This window comes from Rhinopithecus roxellana, chromosome 20 (genome assembly GCF_007565055.1).
Source record: "Rhinopithecus roxellana isolate Shanxi Qingling chromosome 20, ASM756505v1, whole genome shotgun sequence".
Lineage (NCBI taxonomy): Eukaryota > Metazoa > Chordata > Mammalia > Primates > Cercopithecidae > Rhinopithecus > Rhinopithecus roxellana.
The window spans coordinates 14,586,508-14,603,462 of NC_044568.1; the positions used below are offsets into that span (position 1 = coordinate 14,586,508).

Consider the following 16,955-nt stretch of genomic DNA (forward strand, 5'->3'; position numbering starts at 1 on the left):
TCTCCATATCCGCCTCCACCGTCACCCCACACCCTGACATTTATAAAGAGGGAAGGGGTGCAACCGGGTTGGAAGGCGGATGGAATCTGGGCTCGCACAACCTCTTATAGGTAACACTGAGAAAACCTCAATTGTGTCGATCAAAGAATGGGGACGGGGGGGGGGGGGGGAATGATGAGAACACGCTCCCGCCACCCGCGCAGGCTAACCCCGTTGTGTCCAGACCCTTATCTAAATATTTTGGCAAGATCGCCAGAGAAGGAACCAAGTCACCGCGGTTGCTCCCGCAGAACTGCGGGTCGGGCCCAGATTCCCGGCTCTTAGCAGGGAATCTTGCCGGGGTCTCCCACCTGTCTCCTGCTCCAGTTCTCTCCGCCGCCCCAGGTGCTTTTCCAGCCACTTCTCCTGCTGCGGCGCCCCTAGCCCCACCACTTCTGCGCCCCCTCAGCTATTGCTGTCGTTTGACTACTCGGTCCTGATTCGTCTCTCGTCCTTTCCCGCGAATTCTTCAAACAACCAAGAGGAGAAAAAACCCAAAAAACAAAAAACCACCAAACAGATCCGTTGAGGGGGCAGACAGGCGGGTTATAGTCAAAGTGGCAGCAGCTCATTTATTTAGCCAAAAATAGATACTTTCTCGTACAATTTGGTTCACACATATGTACATTTCTCTGTATATATATACACACACACAAAGGCAGACACGTTTATTCTCATTGAAACTCCACCCCCCAAAATCAACCGAACAAACAAACCTCACAGCGAATGCGGGGTGCCACAGAAGCGACTTGGGGAGGGCTGAGGAGGACTGGTTTTATTTCTTTTTTCTTTCCTTTTTTTTGTTTTGCTTTTAGGTATTTATACACAGACATGCTTACAAGTTGTAACTATACAGAGTGATTTTTTTTTTTTACAATTATTACAACGATTAAAAAAAGTTTTTGTTTCTTTCTTTCTTTTTTTTTTTTAAAGAACTAGGATGAGGAGAGAGCCGATAAGACCAGGGCGGCGTCCAGATGGTTCTGGGGCCTGGAAGAGAGAGACAATAATAGCAAAAAAGGTGAGATTCAGGAGCGCAGAGGCTGCCTAGGGCGGGGAGATCCTACTTGGGTTGCGGCCGAGAGTCAGGAAGGTGTCGCAATGTAAAATTATGTCCAGTTGTAGATGTGTGTGTTGGGGGTTTAACTGTAGGGTGGGCACGAGGCGTCAGGACCCAAGGTCTGGGGCTGGAAAGAGGTGAGCGTCAGAGAGCCGCCACCTGCCCCAGTGGCCTGTGGGCCCAGCCACGCAAAGCTTCCCCTAGAAGGTACAGGCGCTGTACCCACCGGCCGCGCCTGGGGTGCCTGGGCTGTACCTGGAGAGCTGTCGCAGGGCCTACAGGGGCGACCGAAGAAATGACTTTCGTCCCCTTTTACAAAATGCGTCCCAGCAGGGTTCCCTCCTATTCCGGGGCAAAAGGCCGTGCGTGGTGCTCCGCGTTCTCTCCTTTCCCCGCCAGCCAGTCCCCTCAGGCCCCCAACCTCGGGGTCTTACCGCCTGGGCACGGGCTGGAAAGCTGTCTTGAGTAACTTTTTCTCCACTTCCAAGGCACTACAGCGATCTAAGGGAAGCGGGGGAAGAAAAAGGAGGGCCTTTAGAACGCTCGGTTCCGGCGCCCAGGGCCGCAGAAAGCAGGAGCCGAGAGGGACGCGCCCTGCGCCTCCCGGACCCTGCCCGTCCCGGCCAGCTCCGGCACTATCCGCAGAGCCCGCCCCCGCTCCGCGCCCCGCAGTCACCTGTTCCGCCTTCGGGCTCCGCCGGCCGAGCGAAGGCGGCGGCGGCAGCCGGGTGGCCCGCAGCTCCGGGAAGTCCCAGCAGGTGCGGAGGGGCCGAGCCCAGCAGGGAGAGCGGGTGCGGGCGGGGACCGGGCGGCGGGCCTGGAAACGGCCGGTTGGTCCAAGCCGGGAACTTGCCCAGCGGCGCTGAGACCAGTCTGTGAGCGGCGGCGGCGGCGGCGGCCGGGGAGAGCTGCAGGGCTGGAGGCGCGACCGCTGCCCCCGGTGGAGACCCCCCCGCGCCGGGAGGCGAGCGGCGCGGGTTGTCCGGGCTTGTGGCAGTCTCCGCGAGGGACCAGATCTTGGGCTTCTGCAGGGCGGAGGCGGGGGCTGGTGCGGGAACGCAGGGGTCCAGGCCCACGGGGGGTAAGGGCGGAGACGGCGAGGCCACGGCCACTGGTGGTGGCGCTGGAGCCAGATTCAGGACCGATAGTGGCCGGTCCTCCAAGCCCTCAGAGCTGTCTTCTGAGTCGCTATTTTTGGAGTCCGAAATGGGTCCCAGGCCGAGGTCGCCATCCCTGCGAGCCGCCCCAGCCAGGGACAGCTCGGGCCCAGTGGCCGCGCCGTCTAAGTTTTCCAAATCGATCTCCTCGTCCTCGTCGTCGCCCGCCAGGCCCTCGCCCCCCGTGTCCTCCTCCTCCCCCCCGAGCTCCTCCTCCTCCAGCTCTAGCTCGCGTTTGCCATCCTCCTCGTCCTCCTCTTCGTCTTCCTCCTCGCGCTCGCTCCCATAAGCGTTTCCCTCCTCGTCAGTGCGGCTGCGAGGCGCCCAAGTCATCTTATTCTCCTTCTTGAGGCGCCGGCGCGCGTTGGCGAACCAGGTGGACACCTGGGTGAGGGTCATCTTGGTGATGATGGCCAGCATGATCTTCTCGCCCTTGGTGGGGTAGGGGTTCTTGCGGTGCTCGTTGAGCCAGGCCTTGAGCGTGCTGGTGCTCTCCCTGGTGGCGTTCTTGGGACGGGACGGGTCCCCGAATTGATATTGGCCATACGGGTAGAAGGCGGGGTGCGGGTGCGGAAACGCGGCAGCCGCGGCCGGATGCTGCACCCCGGGGCTGTCCTTCAGCTCATACTGCGCGCCCTGTAGGCACATGGAGAAGGAAGGGACACGCGCGGAGGGAGCGCGGGTGAGCCCCAGCCGTCGCTGCCTCCCCCCTCCTGGCCTGCACCCCTCTAGTCCGAACCCCGCGCGCTCAGCTCGCCCTGCGCCCCGGCGCCAACCCCTCCTTCCCTGGCTCCGCGGGCTCTTACCAGCTGTGGGAAGATGGGCAGCTCCGCGGCGTAGGGCAGGAAGGCGCCGTAGCCTTGGGCGGCGGCGGCCGCCGCGGCCGCGGCGTAGGGCGCCCCGTACACTGACGAGAGCACGTTGGACAGGGACCCCGAGGCGGCCAACTCTGAGGCTCCAGCACCTGGGCCGCCCCGGGCCCCCGCGCTGCCGCCGCTGCCGCCAGCGGCCCCCGGACGCTCGGACGGGTAAAGCGGGCGGATGTATTGGTATCCCAGCTGGGGGAAGGACATGGTGGCCCGCGGGGCACGGACGTAGAGGGGGCCCGGCCCCCGGGCCGCCCAGCTCAGCGCAGCCCGCGGGCTCCGGCGCGCATCGGGACTGGGCCGGGCTTGGGGCCGCGCTGCCGCCCGCGCTGCGCTGTGCTCCGCGTTCGCCTATTGATCTGCTCCGCGGCGGCGACGGCGGCGGCGAGGAGCCAGGTCAGGTCCGAACAGATTGGCGGAGATTCCCGGGGCTCCGGGCTCTGATTGACATTTCTACGGGGCGCAAGCCCCTCCTCTCTGCGCCGCGCTCCCTCCTCTCGGCCGCCGGAGCTGCCTCTGCCCGCGCCTCGCTCCTCACTGCCCTCCTCTCCCCAGCAGTGTCGCGCCTCGCTTCCTTCTCCCTCCTCTAGTTTTCACTCCCCCTCCTCGCCCTTCCTCTCCCCTCCCCTCTCCGCACTCCTCTTCCCCCAAGGATCGCTTCCGCTCCTTCGGGCTCCTGCACTGCCCTGGACGCTATGAAACTCTTTCTCCTCTCCCCTTCCCTTTCCCTTTCTCACGATGGCTTTTGCTCTCCGGTCCGTTCCCTTCACTTTTTCCTCTCTCACTACTTCTATTCTTTAAATCTCTCTCTTTACTCACACGATACTTCCCCCAACCTTTCCAGCCTCTGCACCCTGGGCTAACTAAGGCAGCCAAAAGTTGTGGACACTTAGGGTGCCGCGCGGGGGGTGTGTGTCCGTGTCTGTGTGTCCATCCCCGCCCTTCCACCCCCTCCCTCGCCCTTCCCCAAATCTCGGGTCTGACGTCGCGCCCTCTTATTCGACTTTTCCCCGCGTCTCTTCCTCGAGTCGCCAATCGCCTGGGCGCCTTACGGGCGAGGCCGCCCACCCCCGCGGATTCCGCGCGCAGGGCGGGGCGGGGCAGGGGCGGGAGCCCGAGCTCCGGGAGTCCCTGCCCGCCCTCTCCTGCCCGCGCCGGGCGGGGGAGCGAGAGGCGCGGGGACTGGGTGAGTGCAGGGTCAGCTCGCCCCTCCCGCCTCCCGCCCCTCCGAGCCTGTCCCCAGGCCGAGGCGCGGGACCGTGGCCGAGGCTGGCTCCGGGGGCCCCCCTGTGCCCGAGCCCCTTTTGCAGTTCGCACCTCTCGACTCCCAGCCACCTTCAGCAGCGTAGGGAGGGAGCTAGCAGCCGGCGTGGGGGTGGGGAGCGAGGGAGTGCGTCCTAATATCGTCTTCAGAGGCCCTGCGGGGGCGAGGCAGCCCCCCACCCAGGAGGACGAAACCCTGAGATTAGCCACTTAACGCCGCCCCCGGGTCCGTGTGCGAATCCCTTAGTAAAAATGGCGGGCTGGCTCCAGGGGCTGAAGGGTGGCAATCCGGGGGCGCTGGAAGGGTAGGGAGCGGCCACAAATCGGTGAAGCAGGCCCGCGCCCCAGGCGGCTGGGAATGGGGGAGGAGCAGGGCGCCGGGCCACGGAGGCGCTAGGAACTTTTGGAGAGCTCTTCGAGAAGTTTCTATATTGGCGTTTTCGTCTGTAGAGATCTTTCCTTGCGCGACCCCTACCCCTTCTCCCGGTCCCGGCGCTAACCTTTTTCTCTCAGCAAGGATCCTCCCACCGCCTCCGGTGGGGATGGAAGGCAAGAGTTTTGGTTTAATGATGGGATATTTCCTGAATCAAACTTGAAATCCCAGGATCGGGCTCCCACCTTCACGGATTAGGGCGTGCAGTGGACAGCAGCATTGAAATTCCCAGCATTGCCGCGGCTGGGGGCTCAGAGCTTTAGGCCGCGGCCGCGACCCACAAGCCAGCCAGGCCTGCAGTGGGCACGCCCCGGAGACAAAACGGGGGTGGCGACTCTGCCGTGGAGTGGCCAGCCCCAGCTCGGAGGCGGAAACCGTCACCTTGCATGGATGGATCCAGGAATCGAATTCGAATTCCACCAGAGTGGCGGGATTAGAGGAGATCAGAGGGTCTTGGCCCCTGCTGTCTCTGATCACAGCTCTGGGGAGCACAGTACTGGGGAGCCCAGCTCTGGAATGAAAGATGCTTCCACTTCCACGGCAGGCACCCAGTTTTGATCCCACCCCCACCGCCCACCTCCCACTTCCCACCTCTTTCCGGGGGTCTTGGCACAGGCCCGCAGCCCTAGTAGGTGTGAATGCCAAAAACCTTGCGGGGGCGGGGCGGGGACGGGGAGGAAGCATGGAGGAGGACCAGGTTTGGTGGCAATGAGGGAAAGTGGGGTATTCCCAGACTGCATCTGAGCAGTTTCCCTATCACCTTCCCTCCCGCCTCAGCCTGGTGTAGGGGAGCCTGGTGCCTTCTCAGGAGCCTAGCCGAAGGAGGCGTCATCAGGGGCCGCCCTGGCTTTGAAATATCTCCTCGAGGCCTGATTTCGTTTCCCATTACACCTCTCAGAGAGTAGCACAGAGAATGTTGAGCTAACTTTCACCCAAAGAAACTTGGGATTACAAAATTGAGAGTAACGTTATTTTCCGGGATGTTTCCTAGGTGTCAGACCTCGAGCCTCGACGGCCCTGAAGTCATAGTGTTTGTACAAAGTGGTGGCACCAGACCAGGGGGGAGAGCGAGATTCTGAGGTGGGGGGAATGGGGCTGCGCTGTAAGTGATCGAGTGAGACTCCCGATATTTAATTCAGCTTTTTTCAGAAGGAAAAGAAAAACAATAATGAGCCTCGGAGATGCTCCTTCCGCATTAACCAGCTATCGACCTGGCTGCGTCGGACTGCAGGCGGCGAGAAAGAGGCCAGGGAAGGGCCAGGCGGCTCTTAGGAACTCAGTCGCGCTGGCTGGGGGGTGGGGGACGCCCACAGCCCAAGGGGTGAGCCTCCAGACCCAGACACGGACCCAAGAACCTCGCATATTAGATCCCTCCAGGCTCCCTAGGCCTCGAGCAGAAGCGGCCTCCTGGCTACCCTACTTTCCAACTGAGAACAGCCCTGGTCTGTCCGGGCCATCTGCGCGCCACGTCGAGACTCAGCATCCCAGGCAGCCGCGTCCTACCGTGGCGCTGGTCCGCCAACTCGACCGGGCCAGTGGAGCCTGGCTGTGGGCTGAACTCGAGGGTCCGAGGGCAGCTGAACCTTTTCCAGGGATTTTTAATTCAACAAATTAAATGGTCAGAGTGACACACTCGCACAGGGAAGAAAAGCAGGTGCATGGAAGTAGATTTGGGAAAGTCGCGCGCACGAACGCGCTTCACGCAGAAGCTTCTCCATCATCTTGCCTTCTTTCAACATTCCTAGCGCACAAAGCGCTTTGGAGACTCACTGCAGGCTCTCTCAATGCTGCCTAGGGAGCGGGGAGTGTTCAGAGAGGGTGTCTGTCCCTCGCACACACTTGGCGCGCGTGCGCCAGTTGCGCACCAGGAGCCGCTGCCCGACGTGTGCCCGGGGTCCGCCGCCCGCCAAGCTCTGGGGGCTGCGCCGCGCACTTCACAAGAGCTGAGTCACCAGGCCCGCTTCCTGCCCCCTTCTCACCCAGCCTCACGGTGCTCATGCGTCCCGGTCAAGGGGAGCCGCTGCAGCCCTGGGACTCCCAGCCCCGGCCCATCTTCTGTCCTTCCCTCCCAGGCCCTGAGTCCCTGGGCTGCGGTGCCAACCCGCGATCTCTGAGCTTCCTGCAGACGCTGCGGCGCGCGCTCCTACCGTTCCCTCCCCCTCGCGCTCGGGTTACAGGTTAATGAAATGCTCGTTTTCCTCAGTCATTTGTTTTGTTTTCCTGCAAAGTTCTGATAAGTAGCTAACCAACGAAGCTTGTAATTACAATCTTACAGAAACCGGGCCGATCTGTATATAAATCTCACCATCCAATTACAAGATGTAATAATTTTGCACTCAAGCTGGTAATGAGGTCTAATACTCGTGCATGCGATAATCCCCTCTGGATGCTGGCTTGATCAGATGTTGGCTTTGTAATTAGACGGGCAGAAAATCATTATTTCATGTTCAAATAGAAAATGAGGTTGGTGGGAAGTTAATTTCTCTCCGCTCTGTGAAGCGTAGACAAGAATTTAATGATTTAATTACAGTTGTAAGCCCTTTCCATGAGACTTAAATTGAGCTGAGAATATTTTTTTTCCTTCTCTCTCTCTCCCTCTCTCTCACTTTCGCGTTCTCTTTCTCCGCTATTAGCAGCCGCGGACTCCTGAGAGCGTGGCCTGGCGTCCGCACAGGGTGGAATTCGTATTTGGCCAGAAATCCGGACTCCGAGCATCCCAGGAGACGCGGACCGGGGGCCTCCAGAGCTCTCCAGAGCGTGCTGCCGCTCCCCATCGGCCACCAGGGACTTGGAGGCCCTTCCTGGGTCCGGAGAAGCGACGGGGAAACTTAGGGGTAAACTTTGCCAACTTCGCTCTCGGCGCGGGAGAGGCCGCCGGCCCGAATCGTGCAACAGCGGCGGCGGGCCGCGATGCGCAGGGTGGGCCCCGGGCCAGGGCTGGGCACCCGGGAGCGGGTCAGAATGCCCAAGGTGGGGCGTGAGGGCGGTGGGCTCTTAGCTGCCCCGCTCCGCCCCTGCGCCTCCTGCGACCCGGCTTACTTCCCGGCGTCTCTCAGCGGCCCGAGAGGCGCAGCGCCCTGAGTGGCCTGGATGGAAGAACCTGGCCCTCCGCGGGAATGATTTTCTTTTCCTTTACCTCTTCCGGATCAGCCGTTTTCCACCTGACTTAAGCAGCCCCCTCCCCCGTGCCTTTGTTTTTCTCTTTCCTTCCGTCTGGCCTTCCCATTTCCTCTATCTTCGATTTCTAGATCATTCACTCTTTCCTCCGCTCCCTCATTGTGCTGTTTTTATGCCTTTGCCCTGGACCACTTTTCAGTTCACTTTTCTCCCTTCTGCTCCCTCCCTCACACCCTTCTTACTGTCTCTTTTTTCCTCTCCTTGTGTCTGTGACTGTGTCCCTTTCCCCCATCCGCAGTTCTCGTTTTTAATTTTCTTTCTTTCCTCCCCACTTCCATCCGGATCCTCTCCTATTTCCTCCTTGGATTTCTCGTTCTGTCTCTCAGGTTCTCCTCTCCGTAAATATTCTCTCTTCTTCTCTCCTTCTCCGGGATCCGTCCCCTCCCCCACATGGATCTGCCTCCCCGGCGCCCCCTCCTCATTCATCCTGGGAGATGAATTTGTCGCCTTATTGGACGCCGAGGCCAGAGCCGTGTGAGGGGGCTCGGCCAGCGCTGTGCATTTTCTTCATGCATATTGAGGACATGATAATGAGCGCGTTTGCATTGTTGCTTGGAAATGTTGTGTTTCCTGCTGCAGTTCGCAGTTCGGAGTGGGTGAGGGTGGTGCGGGCCCAGGACAGCCCCTCAGTAGGCACCCGGCCTGGCGGCCGCGGCTGACCCTCTCCGGATTCCCGGGCTCTCAGGGCCGGGGGAGGAAGCGACCTTGCCGAGCTCCTGACCCAGCCGCCGCCTCCTCCTCCGGTTTCTCGACAAAGGCCGGCGCGCTCCCCTCATTAAAGCCTCGTTACAGGAACCCCTGGCTGGCTCGCGACGGCTCCTCCGAGCCCCCCTGCCCACCGGCCTCTGAGCCCCTCCCCTGGTGTTGAGAGGCCTGTGATGGAGCGCCACCAGAAAATTAGTGCCTGACAAAGTCGTCTATTGGCAATAAATTGAGATTCCAAGTGACACGTCGCGGGATCAAACACAACCACATTGTGTACCCTGCTCACTCCTCGTTAATTTTGGAGGGCGCCTTGGCATCGCTTGGCCAGGGGAGGTTGTACGCAGGCCTTTCGGCTGTCAGGACTCCGGTCCTGCCTGGGCTCAGCCAGGGCAGAGCCCACTTCAGTCATTCAGGAGGGACTGACTGCCCCTCCCTGGTAAGGTCCAAGGCGCTCAGGAGGCGTGACCCAGGCAGGCCTTTCAGTAAGCTGAAGGTTTATGAAAGTCAGGAGCTTCGAGGAGCAAACTCTGAGTTGAGCTCGTGGGGAATCGAAGTGAGCCTTGCTGGGAATTGAGAACATCAAGGTCTGGCCTTGTCTGGAATTGTCTGGTGTCGAGTTTCCCAAACTTCAAGCTTCTTGCTACCACCTTTATTATTTACTTAACATTTTTCCATAAATTGACTCATTTTTAAAACCAAAGTACATATTTTTGGAAAGAAAACCTGATACTACCACTGTAAATTGAAAAGTAGCTGTTACTCACCAGAAAAGGAAATGGTAAAAGATAAACACAGCTAAAACCAAGCAGTGTTAATACATTTTAGCCTTTTTACTGGCGTGGAAAGACTCCTAGAGGCTCAGGGGTGTGTGTGTGTGTGTGTGTCATTAGAGAGTGTTGGAAGTGTTAAATACTGAATCTTTCTCAGAAGAAATGAGACAATTGAAAAGAGAATGTTTCTCACTATTCAATGTTCATTTAATTCTATGTTAATTCTCTGACCTCAGACTGCACACTACCTAAAATAATGTTGAGAACCTCAAGAGCGGGACTGTTTTAGGACAGTTGAGGAGCATATAAAAACATTAAGATTAGGCCGGGCGCACGGTGGCTCACACTTTGGGAGGCCGAGGCAGGCGGATCACCTGAGGTCAGGAGTTCGAGACCAGCCTGGCCAACATGGTGAAACCCCATCTCTACTAAAAATACAAAAATTAGCTGGACATGGTGGCAGGTGCCTGTAATCCCAGCTTCTCAGGAGGAGGAGAATTGCTTGAGCTGGGGAGGTGGAGGTTGCAGTGAGTTGAGATCGGGTCATTGTACTCCAGCCTGGGGGGTAAGAGCGAGACTTCATCTAAAAAAAAAAAAAAGATTAAAAACATAACGTTGATTTGTTGTTATTTACCAAATAATTGTGTTAAGCATTTTCAAACAGTGTCATATTTAATACTCACTATAAGTCTGCAAGTGAGAGGCTATCCAGGGTGGCCATATGGGGTAGTACAGGATGTTCACTGAACAACGGCACCGAAGGGCAAAAAGGGTGTGAAGTCTAGCCCTTCTGCGTTCACCAATATGTGTACCTTGGCTTGGGGCCACACTGGAGGAACAGCACCTTTCTCTCATGTGCACAAATTTTATACAAAATTTGCACAAAATTGGGTTATGACCTAACCCTAATCTTAGAGTTGGGGAAGCTGAGGCTTAGAGAGTTTTGCAAAGCCCAGGCTAGAATACTGTCTGATATTTTTAACTATGATCCCTTTGGGAGGGAGAGCAGTCCTTTTGGGGGCTTGGGGAGGTAATGCTGAGAGTTTGGGGGAAAGATGCTGAAAGACTAGTCCCTGATTTGACTGAAGGAAAGGGGCAATCAGGCTGCCCAACTGTACATCCCCCTGAATCTTCACACTTCCCACAAATATTGGGGAAGATTTGGGCAGAAATACAATTGGGGTCAAGGATCCATTATCCCTGCTAGTGGCTAGGTTGAGGGAGAGGAAGAAGGTGTTCTGGTTTGCTTAGGCCTAACTCTGGATGTCTGGAACTGTTTCTTGACTTTGTTGTTTTTGTTCAGCTTATCCGTATGAGTCTACGCACTCGAGTTCTGCCTTGTTCTCATTTACACTGTTTGGAAATTGCAGATTCTTAAAGACAAACTGAGGGATTGCAGCACACCAGCGGTTGTGAATCAGTGGTTGCCTCTGATCACAATCTCTTTTTTTTTTTTGATTTGGCCTCCATAGTGGCCTTTCCCTCCCTCCCCCCTTTTTGATTGAATTGCTTGCTAACACTTGCTAATTAGGTGATTTCATTTAAAAATCCAAGCCTCAGGGTTTGTTTAAAAAATTGGAAGGCTAAGAAATACAAGACTTCTTTACGAGAACAAATACCTAGAGTTCATAGCTGCTGCCCTTCTATCTGGACACACTCTAGTTTGCTCCAGTCCCCATCTGGCCGACGTCTCTCAATTGCTTTCAGGCAGCTGAGTTTGTTAGCCCTATGTTGTATCATCAGTTGTGATAATGGGACACCCTTGCAAGTAGACACTGTCCTCCAGTGTGAGGGACATAGCACATGCTAGGTCAACATGGCAAGTGACTCTTCTCTCTGTCATGCTCCTGGTTAGCTGGGCAGCTGCTTTGCCATGGTGGGGTAAGGGTGAGGGCAGGTGTCTAAGAGTGACAGGGATGAATAGTTCTGACTCCCCAGAGACTATCCAGGTATCACAGCTGAGCCTGTTCTCAAGCTCCTGGGAAAAGAATGGGAAGAAAGATCCTGCAACAGGAGTTAGGAGGAAGCCCCAACTTTTTCTTGATTTGCCCCAACTTAGGCGCAGCCCTCCCTTGAGTCCCAATCACCATCTTAAACATGTCAAGCCAGAAAATCTGCAATTACCCTTCTTTTCTACCCCTCTTCTTTTTTCTTCGCAACACGTATTTACAGAGTGCCTTCCATGTGCCAGGAGCAGTGCTAAGTGCTGGGGATACAGTGGTGAATTAGAGAAGTACCTTGTTTTAATGGAGCTTAGATTTTAGTGGGGTGATCAGATACTGAAAAGGGACACACACAGGACAGCTGAAGATAGCATTACATTCTACAAAACAAACAATAACACACAGTATACTGGCTTGGATAGTGTCTTCCCCAGATTCAAGTCCTTCCCAGAACCTCAGGGTGTGATCTGATTTGAAAACATGGCCATTGCTGATGCTGAAGTTTCATCTCATGCTTGAGTGAGGTAGACTCTTAATCCAATATGACTAGTGTCCTTCTAAGAAGAGAAAAGATACAGACACTGTGACCCAAGGGAGAAGACAGCCACCTGAAGACAGAGGCAGAGATTGGAGTGATACGGCTATAATCCAAGGAATGCAAGGGGTTGCTGGCAGCCACCAGAAGCTGAAAGGGGGTGAGAAAGCCTTCTCCCCTAGCGACTTCAGAGGAACCAGCGTACTGTCGATACCTTGATTTCAGATTCTAGCCTCCAGAACTGCAAGAGAGTAAACCTCTGTTTTTTTTTTTTGTTTGTTTTTGTTTTTGTTTTTGTTTTTGTTTTTGTCAGAGTCTCGCTCTGTCGCCCAGGTGGTCAGAGCTCAGCTCACTGCAAGCTCCGCCTTCCAGGTTTACGCCATTCTCCTGCCTCAGCCTCCTGAGTAGCTGGGACTACAGGCGCCCACCACCTCCGCTGGCTAGTTTTTTGTATTTTTTTAGTAGAGACGTTGTTTTAAGCCACCCAGTTTGTGGTAATTTCTTATAGCAGCTCTGGGAAACAAATGTCCAAGTTGACGTGAGAAGAGGCAGGAGGGCTGTGGCTTTAGATAAATGGCACAATCACAGGAGGCATTTGTGAGGAGGTAACAATTTAGTGGAAGTGGAACAAGTCACAAAAAACCTGAGGGAAGTGTATTTTAGAGCTGCTATGTCCAATGCAGTAGCCACTAGCCGTATGTGGCCATGGAGCCCTTGAAATGCAACTGGTCCAAACTAAGATAGGCCGAACATGTGAAATACACACCAGATTTCAAAGGCTTGCGAAGAACAGAAATAATGTAAAATATCTTTTTTATTTTATTTTATTTTATTTTATTGAGACAGAATCTTGCTCTGTTGCCCAGGCTGGAGTGCAGTGGCATGATCTTGGCCCACTGCACCATCCACCTCCCAGGTTCAAGCAATTCTCCTGCCTCAGTCTCCTGAGTAGAGTAGCTGGGACTACAGACTTCCGCCACCATGCCCAGCTAATTTTTGTATTTTTAGTAGAGACGGGGTTTCACCATGTTGGCCAGGCTGGTCTTGAACTCCTGACATCAAGTGATCCATCCACCTTGGCTTCCCAAAGTGCTGGGATTACAGATGTGAGCCATTGCACCTGGCCTCTTTTAATTAATTTTAAAATATTGATTATGCATGGAGATGATTGCATGATGAGTTAGTCTACTTGCATTGCTATAAAGGAATACCTGAGACTGGGTAATTTATCAAGAAATGAGGTTTATTTTGGCTTATGGTTCTACAAACTGTCCAGAAAGCATGGTGTCAACATCTGCTTCTGGTGAGGGCTGCAGGAAGATTACAATCATGGTGGAAGGCAAAGGGGGAGTAAGCACATCAGAGGGTGAGAGAAAAAGCAGTAAAGCGAGGAAGTTCCAGGCTCTTATTTTTTTTGTTTTTGTTTTTTTTTTTTTGAGATGGAGTTTCACTCTTGTTGCCCAGGCTGGGGTGCAATGGCACGATCTCGCCTCACTGCAACCTCTGCCTCCTGGGTTCAAGCAATTCTCCTGCCTCAGCCTCCCAAGTAGCTGGGATTACAGGCGCCTGCCACCATGCCTGGCTTTTTGTATTTTTCGTAGAGACGGGGTTTCACCATGTTGACTGGGCTGGTCTCAAACTCCTGACCTCAGGTGTTCCACCCACCTCCGCCTCCCAAAGTGTTGAGATTACAGGCATGAGCCACTGTGCCTGGCCCCTGGCTCTTTTAAACAACCAGATCTCGTGTGAACTCGTAGAGTGAGAACTCATTCATTACCACAAGGATGGCACCAAGCCATTCATGAGGGATCTACCCCTATGACCCAAACGCCTTCCACTAGGCCCCACTTCTGACACTGGGGATTACATTTCAACATGAGATTTGGTGGGGACAAACGTCCAAACAGTATCAAATGAGTCATCTATTGAATGTCACTCTTTGGGGTGGACAAGGGAGGAGGATGCAAAGAGGAACAAGACATGGGTCCTAGCCTCAAGGAGAGGGGCCATCTGAATATATTGGGCTAAGTAAAGTATACTATTAATATTTATTTTACTTTTTACTTTTCTAAATGTGGGAACTAGAAGATTTTGGCCAATGAAATATGAGCAAATTTTTACATTTATGGCTCATATTATATTTCTACTGCATTGTGTTATTCTAAACAGAAGATGCAGCAAATGCAAAGGCCCTGTGGTAGGGACTGAGCTTCCTGTGTTTGGTGGTTCTGTACTCAGTCTACATGTTGATACTTACTTGCTAATGTCACTAGACCTGGAGAGGTGATGTGGGAAGCCCTGTTGAACTTACAGGGGGAGTCTATGAATCTTTGTCCTTTCTTCTCAAGCAGAGAGCAAGGTCATGAAATTCAGCCCTTCAGACTGATGCCTCCTTCTTACTTGCCAATCTCACATGCTCCTTTAGACCTCAGATGGAGAAAGAAGACAGCTCCAAACTTCCTGCTTAGGATGTCGATTTCACCGTCTCCCTAAGCTCAACAGTGTCAAGGACATGGAGCTAGGCCTAACTCCGGAAACCTCCTTGTGTGCTGATGGCTGGCACCAAGGCCATGGTGTTACAGTATAGAGCAGAGACTCCCCAAACCCACAGCTTGCAAAGTGAACTAGAAGGACCAGGTTAGTTCATTTATTAAGTTAGAATTTTGTTTTTCTAAGACAGAGTTTACAAAAGGGCATCTTGGGGCTAACTCCCACATGTTTTGTTTGCATGATTTCACAATTCTTTTTAGGTGTGATTGAATTGCTGTATCAGTCAGGTTGGGCTGGGCTTTGCTGCAGTAAAAAATAAGCCTCACATCTTCATGGCTGGTAATCACCCACTCTATATGTTGTTTGCTATGGCATTATTCCATGCCTTCTGCACTTCAGGATCCAGGCTGACAGAATAGCTTCCATCTGGAGTGTTGCTGAATGCCATGACCAAGGGCAAAAGGGCATGGCATACCACAGACTGGCTCTTGAAGTTTCCATTTGGAAGCGACCCATGCTACTTCTGCTGGTATTTCATTGTCCAAAGGAATTGTGTAACCGTGCTTGAAGTCAAGAGGGCAGGGATGCATATGCCCCCACGCAGGGAGGGGCACTCTATGGATCATCTACTGTGCATCCCTTCAAATCCTTTTAGCTCCACCTTCTATTCCAGCCACTGCTTCAACAAGCCTTGAGCAGGATTAGCCTGACAGTACCCACTACATACCTCTTACTTTTCTGATGCAGTGCCCTGGGTAGCAGCAGGAACCTGTGAGCACTCACACACATGCCACCTGCAAGTACAGAGGAATTAACACCTGTGGGGCCATCTTTGGCCAAAGGGGAGGGCATGGATGACTAACTGTCCCCCTCCATTCTCAGGGCAGGCAGTTAGTTCTGAGATGCTAGCACCTAGAGCAGCACTCACTCCAATTACCCATCCTTACCCATCCTTCTGTGGCTTCCCTCTCATCCCTGTCTCACTCCCTGGGCCTGCACTCACTCCCAGGGATCATTTCCCCAGTAAACCACCTGCATGTAAGCCTTTGCCTGGGGACCTACTATGGAGGGAAACCAAGCTGAGACAGACAGGAAATTGGTGGACAGTAACACAATCTACCACTTTTGCCCATATTGCAAAGTTAGAAGGTTTAATATAAAATTTCAATGTTAAGCTTTTCTTGATAAATCAGATCTGGCAGCACATAACTGAAATTCTGACAAGTCCACAAGAGGCTGGACTTGAATAGGGGCAGTGACTTCCTTGAGATGGGACCCAAGCTCTTTGTTGACAACATTTGCTATCTGAGAGGGAAAGTCTTCACTTTTTTATACTGTCTACCTGGCTCCAGGAGTCATTATTTTTTTTTTATTTTTGTTGTTGTTTGTTTTAAATCTCTGTTATAGGAACTGTTGGCTTGAGTTAGATATCTATGAATCCTTGGAATTTTTTTTTTTTAATTATATGGAGAACTTTCTCATTTTTGGGGGTTTTATTTACTTATTTTATTTCTCTTTCTCTGTTTTATAACAAAAGGATCAATTAAAAAAGAAGAAAAAAAAAACTTAGACTGGTAGTGCCAGGCTGGCAGGGACAGCCTGTCTGGTCACCACTGTATTCTCAGTGGTATATAGTAGGTGCATAAAGAATCTTTGCTGAATGGATGACAAGATGAGTGACTGAAGTAGCCTGTTCGCAATATGATCCTGAGCTCCTGACTCTCATGTCCTTGTAGTGCCTACTTTCTTTGAGTATGGGCTAAACTTATTATTTGCCTCTAATGAAGCAATAGGACGCCACTTCTGAGATTACGTTATAAAAAAGACTGTGGCTTCTGTCTTGGCCCTCTCTGACTCTCTCTCTAATGTCCACAGCTGTGGTGCCACGAGAATACTCAGATAGCACATGGACAGGCCCACATGGCAATGAATTGCAACTTGCCAGCAACCATGTGGGTTAGCTTGAAGCAGATTCTCCAGTCCTGAGTCTTCAGGTGGCTGTAGCTCTGGCTGACCATGTGACTGAACCTGAGGAGAAAGGCTGAGCCAAAGACACACAGATAAGCTGCACCTGGATTCCTGACCTACAGAAACTGTGAAGTAATAAATGTTTGTTGTTCAAAGCCAAGGGCTGGCAAAATACATTCCACTTGTTTTTGTAAATAAAGTTTTATTGGACCTTGGTAATGTTCGTTAATGGCCTATTGTTATGGCTGCTTTCATACTTCAACAGCAGTAGCTATTGAGTAGTTGCAGCAGAAGACTATATGGCCCACAGGTCTAAAATATTTACTATGTGGCCCTTTAAGGAAAAGTTTGTCTATCCCTGTTTTAAGCTGCTAAGTTTGGGAAAAATAATTACCTAGCAATGGATGACGAATACAATAGCTTTCAAATCCAAAACAGTGGTCCTAACTGGGCTTGCAGGTCTTGAGGTAGGGCATCTAATTTCAGTTTAGCTTCGTTTAATAGATATTAACTGAGCACCTACTGTGTGCCAGGCATGGTCTCAATCAT

At 53.3% G+C, this 16,955-nt stretch overlaps 2 protein-coding genes across 2 annotated transcripts; one reads left to right on the top strand and one right to left on the bottom strand.

Moving 5' to 3' along the window:
- Positions 1–585: 585 nt before the first annotated feature.
- IRX3 (iroquois homeobox 3) lies at positions 586–4,043 on the bottom strand. Its single transcript, XM_010378499.2, has 4 exons — positions 3,063–4,043; positions 1,776–2,892; positions 1,534–1,600; positions 586–1,029 (listed from the first exon to the last, which is right to left on the bottom strand). The coding sequence occupies exons 1-4, from the start codon at positions 3,327–3,329 to the stop codon at positions 975–977; spliced, it is 1,506 nt and encodes a 501-aa protein (XP_010376801.1). The 5' UTR covers positions 3,330–4,043; the 3' UTR covers positions 586–974.
- Positions 3,328–16,575, top strand: LOC115895278. The gene is made up of 5 exons (XM_030925412.1): positions 3,328–3,350; positions 3,382–3,518; positions 4,151–4,308; positions 7,452–7,652; positions 16,314–16,575. The coding sequence occupies exons 1-5, from the start codon at positions 3,328–3,330 to the stop codon at positions 16,422–16,424; spliced, it is 630 nt and encodes a 209-aa protein (XP_030781272.1). The 3' UTR covers positions 16,425–16,575.
- Positions 16,576–16,955: the final 380 nt, after the last annotated feature.